This window comes from Artibeus jamaicensis, unplaced genomic scaffold (genome assembly GCF_021234435.1).
Source record: "Artibeus jamaicensis isolate MK-2021 breed Jamaican fruit bat unplaced genomic scaffold, CSHL_Jam_final contig_387, whole genome shotgun sequence".
In the NCBI taxonomy this organism is placed as follows: domain Eukaryota; kingdom Metazoa; phylum Chordata; class Mammalia; order Chiroptera; family Phyllostomidae; genus Artibeus; species Artibeus jamaicensis.
The window spans coordinates 13,421,688-13,440,736 of record NW_026521812.1 but is presented as its reverse complement, the minus strand read 5'-3'; the positions used below and the strand labels follow the sequence as shown (position 1 = coordinate 13,440,736).

Genomic DNA, 19,049 nt, shown 5'->3' with positions numbered 1-19,049 from the left:
CCAAGGTTTATATCGGGGGCTGACCACAAAAGCACTTTCTGCCTAGCACATACCAGGACTTCAGACTCCCATAAGGAAAATGGATATTCATTATAAACCACACTGTATACACAAATGGTGTACCACTTCCAGGAAGAGTGAGATATTCAAGTTCCTAGTCTCCAGCCAACATCCAAACTTGCAAGTCTTTCTAAGGATAGTAATCTCGGGCTTGCTATGGTAACTCTTTTTTGCACACCTGAGTACATGTATACACACACACAGAGAGAACAGAGAATACAACAGAGACATGTGGCCCACAAAACCCGAAACATTTACTCTCTGGCACATTACAGAAAATGCTGACCTTTATACTGTATTTCTCCTACAGATTTAAAGTTTTAAGAGAGTTAAAGAAGATAACTAATAACATGTACTGAAGTTTGATGGGGAAAACTTAAAAAGAGTCTTAGGGTAACAATAACACAGAGAAATATTAAATGGTACAGGGCTTTGCAGTTTATAAAACAGTATTCTCAAACTAATGTTTGTGTATCACAAAAATTTTGTGAGCCCAGCATCACTGATATCATTATTCATTTTTACAGATAAAGAAAACAAAACTAGAGCTAAGTAATTAGCGCAAAAGATTGAACTAGTTTATAATGAACCAGAACTTAAAGAAGATCTTGTTCTAAATCCAGATCTGGATGGCACATTCATTATGTCTAGGATTTTGAAAGGCAGAGAGAAATAGGGTAAGCATGAAAGACTGGATAAATAGCAAAACAAGTTACACATGAAGGGAAAAGCACACACTGGAAAAGAACAAAATACAACACTACAAGGTGTACAAGCTATCAACAGACTAAAAGGTAAGTTGCTAAGTACCAGAGAGGAGACAATGCAGTATCTCCAAGTTCTAATAATCCACAGTACACAAATTTTACCATATCAGGACATACTCATTTATCCTGATTGTACATACCTTTTCTATTCTTCAGCTTTATGGGAAATAGCTTTCTTCCTTGTGTATAGATCAATAATCTTCCCAAAAGGCACAGAGAGTGGATAAAATAAATATATTGTAATTCTTGCCCTGAGTAATAGAAAGTTTTCTGCTTGTTCCCTTAAGAAAGAAGCAAAAAATTACATTTATTTTAATGCCATTATATTTTATAGTCCCCATCATGGTTATCTTCTAAACATTAAACAAGTCTGCAGTCTATAATGCAGACACTGGTGTAAATTTAAATTTTTTCCTTACTGTTTTCTAACATCCTTTGATGCCTAACTCTCTGGAGAAAAGCATTCATTATAAAATTTAACCAAACCATAAAAGTGTAATATGCATAGTGTGTTCATTCTCAAAAAAACATGGTAAGATTGTCAGAGGTATCATCTCTCATCATAAAACACCTCAAAAGTAAGTTAAGGGAGGGAGACAATCAATAAAAAAGATTGGTATTTAATGTTACCAATTAAAAGTCAATGCTACAAAAGGCTATATTTATAACCATGTTAGCAAATAAAATGAGAACCTCTAAAATATGTAAGCCTTCTAATATATTTATCATCTGTTCACTCACTCATCCATACATTCATGATCTACAGACTACCTGTTTCATATGAGATCTTGAACTATTTACCAGTGTCAAAAAACAGTAAGAAGCAAGAAACTGGACTGCCAAGATAGAGGCATACGTAGACATGCTTTGTCTCCTTACACGGCCATAAGAAGGATCACAACTAACCTCAAAACAAAAAAGGACCAGAACTGCCCAAAAATCTAACTGCATGAAAGTCTTACAACCAAGAATTTCAAAAAAAAAAAATTCATCCAGACAGGTAACAGAAGCAGAGATGGGGTGGCGAAGGCAGAGAATGAGTTGTGGTGGTGGCTCGGTAATGAGAGTGGGGACTGATGGAACAGGCTATCCTACATTCACATGTGTCAGAGAGAAACTGAGAGGGACACCTGAGGAGCACGTGATCCCAACCCCCGGCCAGACTGTGCAGCCCAAGATTCAAGCATGGGGAAACACAGCCTCCTAACTTTTGGCTGTGAAAAAACAGAGGCAGCTGGGGTGACAGAAGAAACTGCCCGTCTCTCAAGTCCGAGAACATATGCAAACACACCTACTCTGGTGCAACACAACACAGAGCAACAACTAGAGGGGTGCATACAGTAAGTGGGTGAAGTCACTGAAAATGGGGCAAGTGCTAAGCAATCAGCATTGTTCCCTCTCCAAATCCTCCCCTACATACAGAGCCACAAAGCAATAAATCGAGTTTCCCAGTCCTGATGAATGTCTAAGGCTCCACTCCTTACAATGTAACAGGTGTGCCAAGACAGGGAGTCAAAACAACTCTACCTAATTCACAGAAACAAACACAAGAAGGCTGTCAAATTGAAGAGACAAAGAAATGCGCCAAATGAAAAAGCAATCAAAATTCCAGAAAAAGAACTAAGTGAAATGGAGATAGCCAACCAATCAGATTCAGAGTTCAAAGCACGGGTGATAAGGATGCTCAGAGAACTCATTGAGCATGGCAAATGCATAAGGAAAGAAATGAAGGCTACACTAAGTGAAATAAAGAAAAATCCACAAGGAACCAACAGTGAAGGGAAGAAAGCTGGGGTTCAAGTCAACTATTTGGAACATAAGGAAGAAATAAACAGTCAACCAGTACAGAATGAAGAAGCAAGAATTCAAAAAAACATGGAGAGAATAAGAAGACTCTAGGTCATCTCCAAAAGTGCCAAAATCTGAATCATAGGGATTCCAGGAGAAGAGGAAGAGCAAGAAATTGAAAACTTATCTGAAAAAATAATGAAAGATAACTTCCCCAATCTGGCAAAGGAAACAGACATACAAGTTCAGGAAGCTCACCCGAAGAAGCTGGACCCAAAGAAGAGCACACCAAGACACATCATAATTAAATTGCCAAAGATTAAAGATAAGGTGAGAATCTTAAAAGCAGCAAGAGAAAAGAAGAGTTACCCACAGAGGAATTTCCATCAGACTATCAGCTGATTTTTCAAAGGAAATCTTACAGGAAAAAAGCAAATGAAAAGAAGTATTCAAAATCATGAAAAGCAAGGAACTATATCCATGATTACTGTATTCAGCAAAGCTATCATTTAGAATAGAAGGGTAGATGAAATGCTTCACACACATGGTAAAGTTGAAGGAATTCATCATCATTAAGCACTTATTATATGAAATGTTAAAGGGACTTATCTAAGAAAAAAGATGATAAAAAATATGAACAGCAAAATGACAACAAATTCACAACTATCAACAACTGAATCTAAAAAACAATCTAAGTGCCCTGGCTGGTGTAGCTCAGTGGATTGAGCATGGTCCTGTGAAGCAAAGGGTCGCCAGTTTGATTCCCAGTCAGGGCACATGCCTGGGTTGCAGGCCAGGTCCCCAGTAGGGGACACATGAGAGGCAACCACACATTGATGTTTCTCTCCCACTCTTTCTTCTTCCCTTCCCCTCTCTCTAAAAATAAATAAATGAAATATTTTAAAAAACAATCTAAGCAAACAACTAGAACAAGAACCAAATCATAAATGTGGAGATCATATGGAGGGTTACAGCGGAGAAGGAGAAGGGAGAGAATTGGAGAAAAGGTACAGGCACTAAGAAGCATTACTGATAGGTACAAAATAGACAAGGAGATGTTTAGAATAGTATAGGAAATGGAGAAGCCAAAGAACTTGTATGCACAACCCATGGACATGAACTTAAGGGTGGGGGATTACTGGAGGGAAAGGAGGTACTGGATAAAGGGGGCAAGGGGGAAAAATTAGGACAAAAAAGAAGCAAGAAACTGGGCTTCCAATTCAGAGTACAGCAAATAGTCTTGTATAGGCACATAACAAGAAAGACAAGAGGGACAGAGAAGAGGCTAGCAGGTATCAAGACAGAGCACAGGAGACTTAACTGCAGAAGCACTATAGGCTCTATTATAGAGGCAATTGGAGTGATATTAAAGGGTTTTCAGCAAAAAAGTAACAATCAAATATGCATGTGAAGAACTGACACTGATGTCAGCATAAAAGGTGAATGGAAGAAGGCGAAGGCCTGAAACAGGGCTCATCAAAAAAATCATGAATAAGAGCATCAGCAAAGAGAATGAAGAGCAAATAGATAAAAATAAATGTTTAAGGAAATAAAATCAATATGTTAGAGAGAACTGCATGTGAACCATCAAAGAAAATTCCCAGGTTCCTAGTGTCCTAACTCAAGTATCTGTGCACATAGTGTCTTTCTCCTATTCAAGTAAGTCTAAAGAGAGTTTTGAAAAAGTTCCAGAAAGAGAAGAAAGTAAATTCAGTCCTTGCCATTTTAATATTGAAATGCCCATGGAGCATTCAGACAGTTGCACTAAGCATAATGAATACATTACTTGAGAATTCAAGAAAGGAGTGCAGACTTAAATATTTCAGAGTCACAATATACATATAAACATACAATATTTGAAATCATGAGAGTGAATGGCTCCCTCGAGAAAGAACAGGTACACTTAAGGTGAGAAAACAAAGGGAAAAACTTTTGTGAGTACAAACATACAAAGAAAAGAGCCTTTTTAGTGACTAAAAATTTGTTGGATAAGAATGACAAAATCCAAGAAAGAATGGTGCCAGGAAGTGGAGGAAAAGGGTCACCAGAGCCTAATGATGCAGAATGAGGACAAGAAATGAGGAGAGATGATAAGGGGAAGGTCATGGAGCACCAGAAATAGAAGCCTCATTTCTGTAGCTGAAAAGTGAATTTAAAAAAAGTGAATAATAGGTAAAGAAATGGGGCCTGGGTATATAATGAATACTTAAAAGAATTTTCTCTGAAAGGAAGCAGAAAGGTAAGGTACATGTGAACTTGCTCAGTTTTTTATATGAAAGAAATAGAAGTAGCTTTGGAGGATGCAGGGAAAGATCCCAAAAGAAAGGGAGATACAGTAACAAGTAAATCAATGTACCAGTTTTAAAACAAAAGTAAAAACTAGCAGATGGGGAACAGAATCAAGAACAGAGAAAGAGATCAACCTGGAACAGAGATCAACCTGGAACACCTGAGAAAGGTGGCACTGAAAGAGGCATATAAACATGAATTTGTATGCACAGAAGCAGGGCATTTGGGGAATTCACATCTGGAAAGTTTCATTTCTCTTAGTGAAACAGCATGCAAGGTATTCTCTTGAGAGAAAAGTGGGCAGGGGCAAGGTAGGGGTCTTGAAGAGACCAGCAAAGGCTTGCGAGAGCTATTATGAAACACTGAAGAAAAAGCATCTCGAAGGATCCCGAAGCAACACAGAGAGCAGCTGAGGTTAGAAAAATGCATGTACACTATCAATTTATGTCACAAGTGCTCTATGCTCAATTTCCTAAGGGGCAGAGAAGAGAGAAGGTTAAACCTAAAGTTAAAACACTGAAGGCAAGAAACTCTGAAAGAAAAAAGAGCAAAAATTCTGAAAGACACAGCAGAAGAATGCAGTGAAGCGCCCTGAGAGGAAAGGGAGGAAAGAAAAGCTATTGAAGGCTGGTAGACTTTGTAGGGAAAAAAAGTGCTATATAAAAACATTTTAACATCAAAAAACTAGAAAAACCTACAAATTTAGAAATACGGTGTGTATATAAACTTATGTATCCTGTTCTTTTTTGTCTTTTTCTTCTTCCTGAAGAATGAATTCTGGCTGGTGTACTTTGTCCTGCACTATGAAACTCTGACATTTGAAACCCATTAACTGTCAGTGTTCAACCATTTTTCTTATTCGAGTTAGATAAAGATTTACCCAAGGATAAAAAAATAATAAGGTTATTGTCACACTCACAGAGAACTTAATATTTACTTAGAGAACTGACAATAAAATAATAGAATGACAAATACCTAATTCACATGACAAGTTGTGTGATGTAAGAAAAAATCCAGACTATGAGGAAAATCCTTTATGAAAAATTGAAAAACAAAGTTTATTCTTTCACAATAAATAAGATGTATTGATGTAAGGGATTATGGATGGGGCAGTAGGTGTATGAATGATAAAGGTGTATAGACACTGGCATACAAAAGAATCTTGAATGTAAAAGAAGATTCATTTTAATCAATAATTAGGCATGGCACTAGCAGCAGCCAGCCTAGATACACAGCTTGGCTTCACCTCAGAATCTCCAAGCCCAGCACAAGTAGCAGCCACCTCAGATTGCTTTATAGCTCATGCAGGGTGGCCTTGAACAAAACCAAGGTGGGGGCTGACCTTGGCCTGAACCACCCAGGAAACCGCAGAGCCTGAGCATCCAGTGGACAGCTACAGATGAGGTCAGAGCACCACCACCCTGCCCTGCACAGGTGATCATCCACACAGGGTGAAGGTTGATGGTCAGTGGTCACAGCCAGTCCTTGCAGCTAACTGGCCTGGGAAAATCCCTCCCACTAACCTGCCAACAGCAACCAAAGCTCAACTGCAAGAGGAGAGTGTACTCAGTCCAGAGAAGGGCGTACCTTGAGCACCTAGCTTGGGTGAATGGGGTGGTGGTACCACTGGACCCTGCAGGACACTTACTATACTAGGTTACACCACCAAGAAAGGGAGTCATAATAGCTCTACCTAACACACAGAGACAAACATAGGGAGGCTGCCAAAATGAAGAAACAAAGAAACAAGACCCAAATGAAAGAACAGATCAACATTCCAGAAAAAGAACTAAACAGCATGGACATAAGCAATCTATCAGATGCAGAGTCAAAAACACTGGTTATAAGGGTGCTCAAGGAACCTAGGGAGGACCTCAACAGCATAAAAAAGAACCAGACAGAAATGAAGGATACACTAACTGAAATAAAGAACAGTTTACAGGGAAACAACAGTAGAGTAGATGAAGCCAAAATTCAAATCAATGATTTGGAACATAAGGAAGGAAAAAAAAACAATCAGAACAACAAGAAGAGAAAAGAAAAGAGAGAAGGACAGAATAAGCAGCCTCTGGGACAACTTCAAGCATTTCATCACTCACATCATAGGGGTGCCTGAAGGAGAAGAGGAAGAACAAGAAATTGGATAGTTATTTGAAGAAATGATGAAAGATAGCTTCCCTGATTTGGTGAAGGAAATAGACTTACAAGTCCAAGAAGCAGAGGGAATCCCAAACAAGATGGATGCCAAGAGGCCCACTCCAAGATACATTATAATTAAAATGCTAAAGGTTAAAGAGAAAGAGAAAATCTTAAGAGAAGCAAGAGAAGAGAGGTTAGTTACCTACGAGTGAGCTCCCCTAAGACTGTCAGGGGATTTCTCAAAATAAAGTTTGTAGGCAAGAAGGGATTGGCAAGAAATATTCAAAGTCATAAACATCAGAGACCTGCAGCCAAGATTGTGCTACTCAGCAAAGCTATCACTTAGGATCAAAGGCTAGATAAAGAGCTTTTCAAATAAGAAAAAACTAAAAGAAAACATCATCAAACAATTATTATATAAAATGTTATAGGGACTTATTTAAGAAAAAGAATAAGATCAAAACTATGAACAACAAAGTGGCAGTAAGTGCATATCTATCAACAATTGAATCTAAAAAACAAACTAAGAAGAACAGAGACAGAATCACGGATACAGAGAGCCTTCTGATGGTTGCCTGATGGGAGGAGGGTTTGGGGGAATGGGTGAAGAGGTGAGGGGATTAAGAAGTACAAAGAGGCACCCTTATTTCACCGTGTATAATGTGCACTTTTGGGCCCAAATTTTTGAAGGGAAAATAATGAAAAATAAAAGGCTGTAATTATGGTATATATTTTAAATTTATGACATTAACAAAATGATGTAATTTACCATGCTAACTATTTAAAAATACATTACTACTAAGCTATTTTTATTAATAAACTGTATCATTGTTCTAAGTATATGACAGAGAAAACCATACTTACCACAATGCTTTGAATGTCCCACAATCTCATCAGCTTTCATGGTCTCACATAACTCAAAATACTGAATGCACTGCTGAACTGCTGTAGTTATCTAATAAAATAACAACTTGTTAATCATAAAAATCTGCAGCCTATAGTCCTGGTATGTGCTAGGCAGGGGATGTCTACATAACCAACCCCCAAGTTTAAAAAATGGGCAGAGTCTTTAATGAGCTTCTTTGGTAGACTACATTTCACAAGAGCTGTCACAATTTGATACTTGGAGAAAGACTAAAAACTTACACTTGGTGTTCTCCAGACTTCACTAAACGCACCTTTTCCCTGTGCCAATTTTGTTTTGCATCCTCCTTCTGTTATAAATCATAGCTGGGATATGACTATATACTGAGTCTTATGAGTCCTCCTAGAAAATTATCAAATCTGAGGGTGGTCTTGGTGACCCCATTCTATACCTGTACATCTCATCTAAATCAAACTTTAGAGATTTAAATCAATACTGTAAAATTGCCTCCTAAAAATCTGGATCTCACACTAGACATGGTCAAATCTACCAAGCCCAAAGGCATTACCTTTCCTAATTCTCCTATTTTTCTCCTACTGAGAGAGTCTCACATTTAGATAAGTAACTCACTCATCTCCCCACCCTCATTCAAAAGGCCAAGTCTCTAAATCCTACATTCTAAAGATGGTACTCCTAAATCCATCCATTTATCCAATTCACTCTGTCAAGAGCCCTAATTTATGTCTCTATCATTTTTTGGCCCTGGATTACTAAGAAGCCTCTTCTTAATCTTTTTGCTTCAATACTACTTCTCTCCTATCTCCATCCAGCACCTTAAACCCATTTTCCAAATATTCTAAAGCCTTAGTATGATGTTACTTCAGTACTTAACAACCTATTAGTGGCTTAAAAACCACACCTCCAGAATAAATACCGGTCTCCTAAATTTGTTGCTATACGGTCTCATCCTCCAGACAGCCCCTGTCCTAACCACAAACACAGGCACGAACAAGTACAGAAATACATCTACCTGTGTAAAAATCGGTCACCAAAAGCCAATTTATCATACAACCAGCCAAATGACCAACTCATCAAAAGCAAATTCACTAAAAATTTCATCAATCAATACACACCAATTAGATTTTAAACACACTCAAAACTCACATGTACATCAAACTCAATACTGTCATTTGCAAAAGCAAAGGGGCTGTGGATTTCCTTTTAAAAAAAAGGTATTTTCTATTTTGATGAGATTATGCCCTACCCCATGCATGAGTGGAACAAACTGAAGTCAACTGACACATACCCAATTTAAAGCACCCTACAATGTTTCAAAAACCTTCATGCACTAAATATTAGTTTTCAGAGAGCCAATTTTCAAGAAATTTCTCTAATACCAATTCACATTTCTCTATCTCTAATCTATGTTCAGTCATATAAATGTGCAGTTTCCATATGAACTATGTGTTTTCCAGTCACTAGGCCTTTGAACATGATATTACATTTCCTTGAAATATTTTCCTACCACTACCTACAGCACCCACATTACTTTTCCAGGATAACACCAATTCATTAAGAATAAAAAATTCCCCACAATCTTCCGAAAAGTGCAATTTGTTTTATAGATGACTTTAATCTATTTAATATATCAATGATAAACATATGCAAACAAGGTAACAGGTATCCAGCAGAACAAGTTTAAGCTTTTGTATATCAATATATGTCAGAAGATCTTAAAGAACTTACATCTAAAAGCCAAGCAGTGTTAGCCCGTTGCTTCTGAAAATCAGCCAGAAACAGACACACTCCGTAAAGTGTATTTGTAAAAGCCAGTCGGTCAGCATCAATCCCACCTGAGTTGCCACTCTTCTACAGCTGGCTGAACTTACTCTCCCCTCTGAAAGCCCATAATTCCCTGAGTTTGGCTTTTCCCCAAACCACACAGGATTAAGAATATGCTTTGCCCAACTTAAGTAAGCAATAAAGCCAGCTTCACGCACTGTTTCGGATGTTGAAAAATGGTCTTAATCCTTGAAAATTCTGGAGCTTCCACTAAGATTATCTTGAAGACTCTGACTTGGCAGCATTCAGTGGGATCGTCACACAAAAGAGTTGCTCACCAGTCCTGCCTCTCTTGAGTCCCAAACTGATATTCCTTCGGATCTGCCACTATGTCAGTCTGTGTTAACGACAACCTAAACTCCAACTTCTTCACTAAGCTTTCATTGCAAAATGTGTTATCCTAAGATTTGTAATAAAAGTTGTTCAAATTTGCACAAAGTAATGTTTTATTTTGAAGGGTCACTATTGAGTAAAAAATTTTGCTATTAACCTTCTTACTCTTTGCTACTTTTGCTTTGTTATTAGTACAGTCTTCACTTTTTTTTTCTTCTTGTTTTATCCTGCATCTACTTCTGGTTTATCTTGTATCTACTGAGTATACTATAGAGAACAGAAGGAGGCACAGTCCAACCCAATCAATCAGTACCAGCCAGCCCTGTTTTTACCAGCTGCTAGCAAAAATATTATGCAAAAGCAACTGGTCAAATTCCCTTGGGAATCCTACAAAAATTTTGTGAGGATACTCCCTGGCTTGTCAATTCATGAGAGAGGCAAGTCAGTGGTTGCCATGTCACTGGTCACATAGGCCCTTCCAAGCTTTGGCTTGGTCAGAACCTGACACAACATTTATGAGTACCCGCTCTTGCCCAAAAGTGTAGTGATCTGATTCTTGTTTGTCATGAGTTTCTCCAACTCAAAGATGCAGCACCCTCCTGATGGAACTCCTTCTTTCTAGATAAACTTACTCTTACAATCATAATTCTTACACATACCTTGTTAAAAAGCAACAACAAATATGATTTAGAATAACAACTGCCATTATAGAAAAATAAATAAAAGAAGTTCTAAAGAATAAAACAAAGGAGCAAAGAACAGTTAGCTTCTTTAACTGAGAACTCAAAACACTCTCTCCAAAATAATCTCTCTCAAAGACTCAAGTTCATTTCCATTCAAACCTTCAGAAGCCCATCCCCCTTGCACCCATTTCTACCTAGCTTCACCTTCACAACTCAATTACACCCACTTCCGTTCCTGGTACCCCTTCCCCTAGCTTCGTAAGTGTGTCACATTTTACTTTGAGAATAGGTAACAATCACAGAAAAAGGTACAATCTCAGTAGATAAATGATCACATCACATAATATCCCTTTAAAACACAGGAACAAAAAGCAGATCTAAAGTTGGTAAATTTAGACATTAGTCTAGCGTCCAATTGAAGGTATGAAGAATGACTGTCCTAAACCTCAGGAAGACAGAAATTTGCTGTAAAATTCAGGATCAAATCTGGTACTTATTCTCCTGCACTATCAATATGTACCAAGATGAGAGGGTGGAGGGGGTATTAAAAATATACTGTTGTAGAAAGAACCTATGATAGAAAAAGCAAACTGAGAATCTAAATAACATTACTAGCAATATTTTTAAATGACTGTGAGAAAGAAGACTAGAAAATGCATTATATAAAGCCATTTCAGGAGTCATTCCCTTAAGAGTTGATTCAAGTTGTTAAAAATAAAAGGTTAAATATTTATGCTGATAGCCAAAGTGCCTTCCAACTAATTCATGACTTTGCAATACTATGGAAATAAAACTCTCAACCTCCTCAGACATCTCTTTTAAAAAATGACAGCACATATACATAAATTATCTGTTGCCTATAGCTACCCACGGAAAATATCATAAATGTCATAACTCTAACAAACAGAATCACACAGAGTAGCCACAAAGCAGATATTAGTTATAAAGTAAAATTAAAGAAAACGAGAAATGGAGTTTCTCAGTTTCCCTAATCACATTTCAAGTTTTCAAGACACCAATCTAGCTGGTGGCTCCCCTGCTGGGCAAGGCAGACATCCCACTGATGCAGAAAATGTCATCAACAGCACTGAAGAGAAGCTGGGAGAACTGCTGTTGCAGGTCACCAAGCTGAATAGGCTGCTCTGACTGAAGGCCTTAGGAGAGGACCTTTTTTAGAACAAAAGACAAGTGGTTCAAAGTCTCCACTGTGTATGTACAAAATCTGCTCATTAATTCTGAAAATAAAATGGAGGAGAAAAATGAAACATGGAAAGATACTATTTCAAATGAGTTTGCCTAAAGATTTTTAACCACCTATTACCTCTACAAATAAATTCCACTTTTTTCAATACACCTCTTCTCGTTTCTGAAGCTCAATTCTTTTGATTCTCAAGCACAAAACAATTACTGTTCTCTTTCATTTTACGCTCTACTACATTCACTCATGAATTCACAATTCCGTGAATCTTTCCCTTCACCTGACTTCTAAACTCAAGATCCTAATGATATAAATCATATTTACCATCTCAAAGTCCCATTAGTATAACTTGTTAAATATTTTAATACATTTCATATTTTTCATGTTTGTCATGATTATTTGAATTGCTGATTTCTTTTCATTTCTTTCAACTGCCTTTACATATTGTTCTATTAAGAGCAATAAATGTAAAAAATTCTGCTACTATATTTTACAGCACTGGTTTCTATTTGGTATAACCTGAATCCATTTTTACAAATGCAAAAACATATATCATTCTGAGTTTTTTCATTCAACTTTAAGTCGATAGTATGGGTATATTTTATAGAACTCACTCCCTTACAAAAAACTGATATGAATTACATTACATGACAATACTTAAAAATGTGGTTTATATCTCAAACTAGCTTATTAGCAGCCAAAATTACTATGCAGTTATGTATTTTCCTCATTGCTATCCCGACTGTATTGGAAGACTCTACTTTTATCCTTTTATGTTTCAGAGAATCGTAGTTTGAAAATCACATAAAAGGGGGACTCCTTCATTATCCAATAATTATCACTTCATCTTTGCACATTCAAGTTATAACATCATATATCCTTTTGTGATATTATATCTCAACAAAAGAACAGAAATATAGACTTACCAGAGATTTATATTTCTTTTCAAGAAGTCTTAGTACAACGGTTCTGCTATAATATCCATGCTAAAATTAGGAGAAAAAAATGGCATTTAATATTCAAACTATACTATTCAAAATCTGTTTTTCCTTACATCACTTCCAATATTATCATAAATTACACAGTACCTTAGTTTTAAATTATTATAATCATACCAAACAGCTTTTTCTATGTATAATAGGTTATGGGCATAGCAATCACAAGAATCCAAATTATATCAAAAAATCAGTGTATGACTGAGCAATAGAAAGACACTCTATCTCTCAACTGTGACCAGTCTCCATACTAAACTATTTTAAAACTACTATCAAAAAAATCGGACTACCAGTGTATGACAGAGCCCAGAGACGAATGCCAACGTGGGTGTGGGGGTGGAAATCACAACCCTGGCACCGTGGAGACACTGTACTAGCTACATATGCCAAAAGTAGACAATGGAGAAATGCTCTGAAGGGACAGTATCATAATTGTGCTCTGCCAATCATATTTTTTAAAGGATTCCAAGTACAAAAAATATTTAATTCTCTCCTCAGAGCTAAATATAGATGTGATTAAAACATGATTCTTAGCCACTGGACAAAGCAAGGGGAAAATACATGTAAATATTACTTAACTAAATTTATATTAGAGAGCATTGGTGTTCAATGTAGTTTCTTCATTTTACTTGAGAATAAAAATTAGTAAACAGAATACTATACAGTAAAATCTATCAGAATTCTGGGGAATAGAGTTTAACTAAATGGGCTTTTAGTTGACTGAGGGTTAATCAAATCCTGCATGTTTTAAGCCTCACAGCTTAAAATGTTTCCAAAACCATTAATAACGTTCAGGTTTATAAGAGAAATATGTTGACCTACAACTAAACTACTGATCATGTTCTGAAAAAAAAACTTCATAGTATATCCCTCAGACGATAGTAACCAAATTATAGCTCTCAGGGCAAATTCGGCTGCCATGTAATTTGGTAAATAAAGTTTTATTGGAACACAGTCACACCCGTTCATTTATATATTATCTGTGGATGCTTGGGGCCACGACAGAGGGTTGAATAGTTGCAACACATACAGTACAGCCCACAGAGCAAAAAATATTTACTGTCTGGCCCTTTATATAAGGTAACCACTGGCTTAGAGGGTGTAGGAGAATTTGATGAATTTTCATCAATACTACAACACACTTGGAGAGCTGATTTTCAGTAATTTTCCATTGGTTATCTCCTGTGATTATCCTTTTTCTCTTAAGAATCAAGTACTGACCATATAAATGTTAAGTAAAAAAGTTATAAACAGTAAAACATGATTTTTGTTACAAGAAACCTAAACACATAAATTTAAAAGTATATATAATACTATATTATATCAAAATCTTCATAGTTGTTAACCTTGTGTTATAGACCTAGATCAATTTCGTTTTATTTGTGGTTTTACATATTTTGCATATTTTCTACAATAATGTTATAATTTGATAATCAAAAAAAATTAAGGAAAAGGCCAAACTCGTGTGAGAAACTAAAGGTTCAGGTTACTTGAATTGAGCAAATATTTATTAGCACACACTAGATAGGCTAGGTAAGGGCTAAGTACTAGACAGAACTGTGTTTTAGTTCATTGGGCATTATTATACAGTTTAGATAACACAAGGCAAAAAAAATGTCATGATCTAGGTAATGTCCAAATTGTGCTAAGCAATAAATGAATGTACTGCTGCTTTGCATGGCAAGTCATGGGGCCCGGCCTCTCCCTTCCCCACAAATATACAGTGCTCAGTAGATGGGCTGAAAGGGACAAAGACGTGAAACCTAAGCCAACACTGATGAGACCACTGCCAGGCATCGGCCACTCGTATTCAACAGCAGATGAGGGAGGAAACAGTGTGAGGATCTCTACTCTAATATTAATTTTGGTTTGAGGACAGTGATGAGCTCTGTAGGAAATCACCAGTGTTCAGGCATTAAACACATTTCTCAAACTGCAGGTTCACGAAAAGGCAAGTAAAGGAATATTTTCATAGATACCACGTAAGCCAGAGAAAAATGCTCATTGAACCCATATTTCTACCACACCTGCTTTAAAAATTTGAAGTTTTTAAACTAAAGATGACTAGTTACGGACAGGTCATTCAGCTTAATACATTCAAATGAATTACCATTTATAACACTATTCTGGTTTAATGACTCACTAGATAAACAATCCTGACAAGTTGTTTTAACTTCCCTATTCCTCAGTTGCTATATCTGTTAAATGGAATAATAATACCACCTATCTCATACATTGTTATAAAAAGTAAAGGACCTGAACAGATGCTTCTCCAAGGAGGACATACAGAGGGCCCAGAGACATATGAAAAGATGCTCAGCATCACTAGCCATCAGAGATGCAAATTAAAACCACCATGAGATACCACTACACACTGGTCAAAATGGCCATCATAACCAAATTAACAAACAACAAGTTTGTTAATTTTGCTGGCAAGGCTGTAGATAAAAGGGAACCCTAGTGCATGCACTGTTGGTGGGAATGCAGACTGGTACAGCCACTGTGGAAAACAGGATGGAATTTCCTCAGAAAACTAAAATGGACCTGCCTTTTGACCTGGCAATTCTGTTGCTGGGACTATACCCCAAGAACCCTGAAACACCAATTCAAAAGAACCCATGCACCCCAATGTTCATAGCAGCACAGTTTACAATAGCCAAGAGTTGGAAGCACCCTAGGTGCCCAGCAGTAAATCCATGGATCCAAAAACTATGGTACATTTACACAATGAAATTCTATGCAGCAGAAAGAAAGAATGAGCCCCTACCCTTTGCAACAGCATGGATGGAACTGGAGAGCATTATGCTAAGTGAAATAAGCCAGGTGGTGAAAGACAAATACCATATGATCTCACCTATAAGTGGAACCTAATCAACAATACAACCAAGCAAGCAAAATATAACTAGAGACACTGAAATTAAGAACAAACTGATAGTAACCAGAGGGGAGGTGGAAGGGTACAATGGAGGGAAAAGGGAGAAGGGTTGTCAAGGAACATGCATAAAGGGCACATGGACAAAGCCAAAGCAGGGTAGGATCAAGGGTGGGAGGTGGGTATGGCTAGGGTAGGGGGAAGTAGTTGGGGGAAAATGGAGACAACTACACTTGAACAACAATAAAAATTTTTTAAAACACTAATCACAAAAAAAAATAGTTAACGCATATAAAAGAGATTATAACTCAGTACATAGCAAACACTCAAACATCAGCTATTCTTTGAAATACAGCTATGTACTTAAAAGTATAAAAACTTATTTTATTTTTTCTTACCATCCACTTTTTGAACCACACAGCCCTGGTATCAACCAATACAAGAAAGTAGATGGGATGCAAAACCTTTTGTGAGACAAGATGACTTTGATCATGTTTAAGTGACAATAAGGACAAAGTACTCTCCACAATTTCTTCCATATACCTTAAAGTTTGGAAAAGAAAAAACAAATGCTAAATACACATACACATATATATGCATACACACACATACACATAAACATATATATATATAAAACTGGTGATACATCTTGTATTCATGAAATGATAGTGTTAAGTAACTTTTAGAAACTACTTTTTTATATTTCAGTAAATGGCTTTTCTACTTTATAAACTTATCTTCTTTCTATTTTAACACTGGCTTTTCAAATTTAACTTTCCTTTTTTAGAATCATGGTTGCTCTTAGAGCCCTATTAAAAATTTTAGAATTAAAAGGAAAAAATTTAAAGAACACTTAAGGAATTTATCCAAAGTACTAACGACTTATAATGAAAGAACTAGAAGTTACAACACACTCTTATGACTTTATGGTGATAAACAAATGATGTAAAGTGATACCTGCATAGAGGCATTCGAAAGACTAAATACAAAACATGAAAAGCTAAAAAATAGCTTTATTAATCCCTTCCTAATCACATACATCGATTAAGATACTCTCTACTCTTTCTGTCCAGAATGCATGTGGGACAGTAACACTTGTAGGTTTTATGTCGACATCAATTAGGGGACTCACTTCTCAGGGTGGCGAATCCAGAAACATGGAGCCTCCTTCTGATATTCATTTAGAAGACGAACCTAGAAAGCAGTGCATGGCAGTTATCAAAAAGTGAGAATTCTTAAATATGGAACTATTTAAATAAAAATAGAAGCATATTACAGCAAATAAATACCTTTTTAAGTAAGCGGATCATATTAGGATTAGTTATATCTATGCCAGTTGAAATAGGAGGAATATGATTTTCTCTAGAAAGAAAGTATATCTCCAAATATTTAGCTGAAAGTAAAAAAATATATACTAGTATACTATTCAATTACAGTGCTTTCTGACAAAAAAAAGTTATTTCTGATCTATTTTCTTCAATACAAATAAAAGAAAAAAATTTAAATGACTTAACAAACATACCTATGCTTGTATAAATTTCCTTTGTCAGATGTAATGGTGAAAGGGTGAATGTCTGTGCATAGAATTTTAAAATCCGGTCCTATGAAAATAAAACAAACGATTTGCATCAAAAGTTCTTATAAAAAATAGAAAAAAGATGAATCACTTTTCCTGTAGTAAAAAACTTAGAAAATAAATCATTAAGAAACTTGTGTAGGATGTATATGGGCAAGTAATTTTTGAGAAAGGAGCCAAAAACACACAATGGAAAAACGAAAGAAGTCTCTTCAATAAAATTAGAAAGCCACATGCAAAGAAATTAAAATAGATTACAATTTGTCCCCATGTACAAAATTAAATTCAAAATAGATCAAAGACTTAAATATGATATCTGAAATAATAAAAAACATAAAGGAAAATATATATACTAAACTTATGGAACCTTGCTTGTAGAAAGCTTTTTATAAATTTGACCCCAAAGGCTAGGGAAGTGAAGACAAAAATAAATGAATGGGACTATATCAAACTAAAAAAGACTCTGCGCAGCAAAAGAAACAAACAACAAAACAAAAAGGCAACAAACTTAAAGGCAAATGACATTTGCAAAGAACAGCTACAACAAAGGATTAATGTCAAAAATGTATAAATAACTCTTACAACTAAACATCAACCAAATAATCCAACTTAGAAAAATTGGCAGAGGACCTGAACAGATGCTTCTCCCAAGAAGACATACAAATGGTCAACAGGTATATGAAAAAATATTCAACTTCACTAGCTATTGGGAAACACATGTAAAACTATAATGAGATACCACCTCACATCTGTTAGAATGGCTACTATCAATAAGACAGGTAGTAACAAGTGCTGGAGAGGTTGTGGAGAAAAAGAAACCCTCATTCCCTGCAGAATGTGAACTGGTACAGCCACTATGGAAAACAGTATGGCATTCCTCAAAAAATAAGAACAGAGTTACTATATGACCCAATAACCCCTCTTCTGGGTATCTACCTGAAAAAGTTGGAAACACTTCTTCACAAATATATCTGCACCCCTATATTCACTGCAGCATTATTCACAGTGCCCAAGACATGGAAACAATCAATGTCCTTCAATAGAGGATTAAATAAAGAAGAAAGATGTCGTACACATACACCATGGAATACTACTCAGCCACAAGAAAAGATAAAATGCTGCCATTTGCAACAACACAGATGGACCTTGAGAGTATTATGCTAAGCAAAATAAGTCAATCAGAAAAAGCTAAGAACCATATGATTTCATTCATATGTAAGATATAAAACAGAAACTCATAGACACAGAAAACAGTAGAGTGGCTACCAGAGGGAGGAGGTGGGGAAGTGGGAGGGGTAAAGGGAGCCAAATACGTGGTTTGACCGTGGTGGTGGGCCAATGATGCAGTATACAGATCACATACCATAGAAAGATATGCTTGAAACCTATACGATCCTATTAACCAGGATCACCCCAATAAATGTAATAATAATAATAATAAACTTGTGTAAAAATGTACCTATTTTAAAAAGGGCACATTCTTCTGTTGGTTGGCAAAAAGTAAAACTGAGTAAAACTAGTAGTAAATGTAAGACAGCAGTATATTTTTGTAAAATCTGGTAACAGGTACAGACATGGGATGGGTGGTTGAGGTTTGACAGAGGAGGGTACAATGTGATGGTGTCAAGGAAACAGAGTAGGG

General features: G+C 36.3%; 1 protein-coding gene across 1 annotated transcript in view; it reads right to left on the bottom strand.

Annotated features, from left to right (window-relative positions):
- The window catches only part of TBC1D32 (TBC1 domain family member 32), a 181,602-nt gene that overhangs the window by 137,000 nt on the left and 25,553 nt on the right, over positions 1–19,049 (bottom strand). Inside the window, exons 7-13 of the mRNA XM_037139635.2 lie at positions 17,354–17,432; positions 17,121–17,224; positions 16,964–17,025; positions 16,230–16,374; positions 12,891–12,950; positions 7,908–7,998; positions 968–1,108 (exon numbers count right to left, since the gene is read on the bottom strand). Coding sequence (XP_036995530.2) covers positions 968–1,108; positions 7,908–7,998; positions 12,891–12,950; positions 16,230–16,374; positions 16,964–17,025; positions 17,121–17,224; positions 17,354–17,432 — 682 coding nt within the window. The remainder of the gene's footprint in view (positions 1–967; positions 1,109–7,907; positions 7,999–12,890; positions 12,951–16,229; positions 16,375–16,963; positions 17,026–17,120; positions 17,225–17,353; positions 17,433–19,049) is intronic.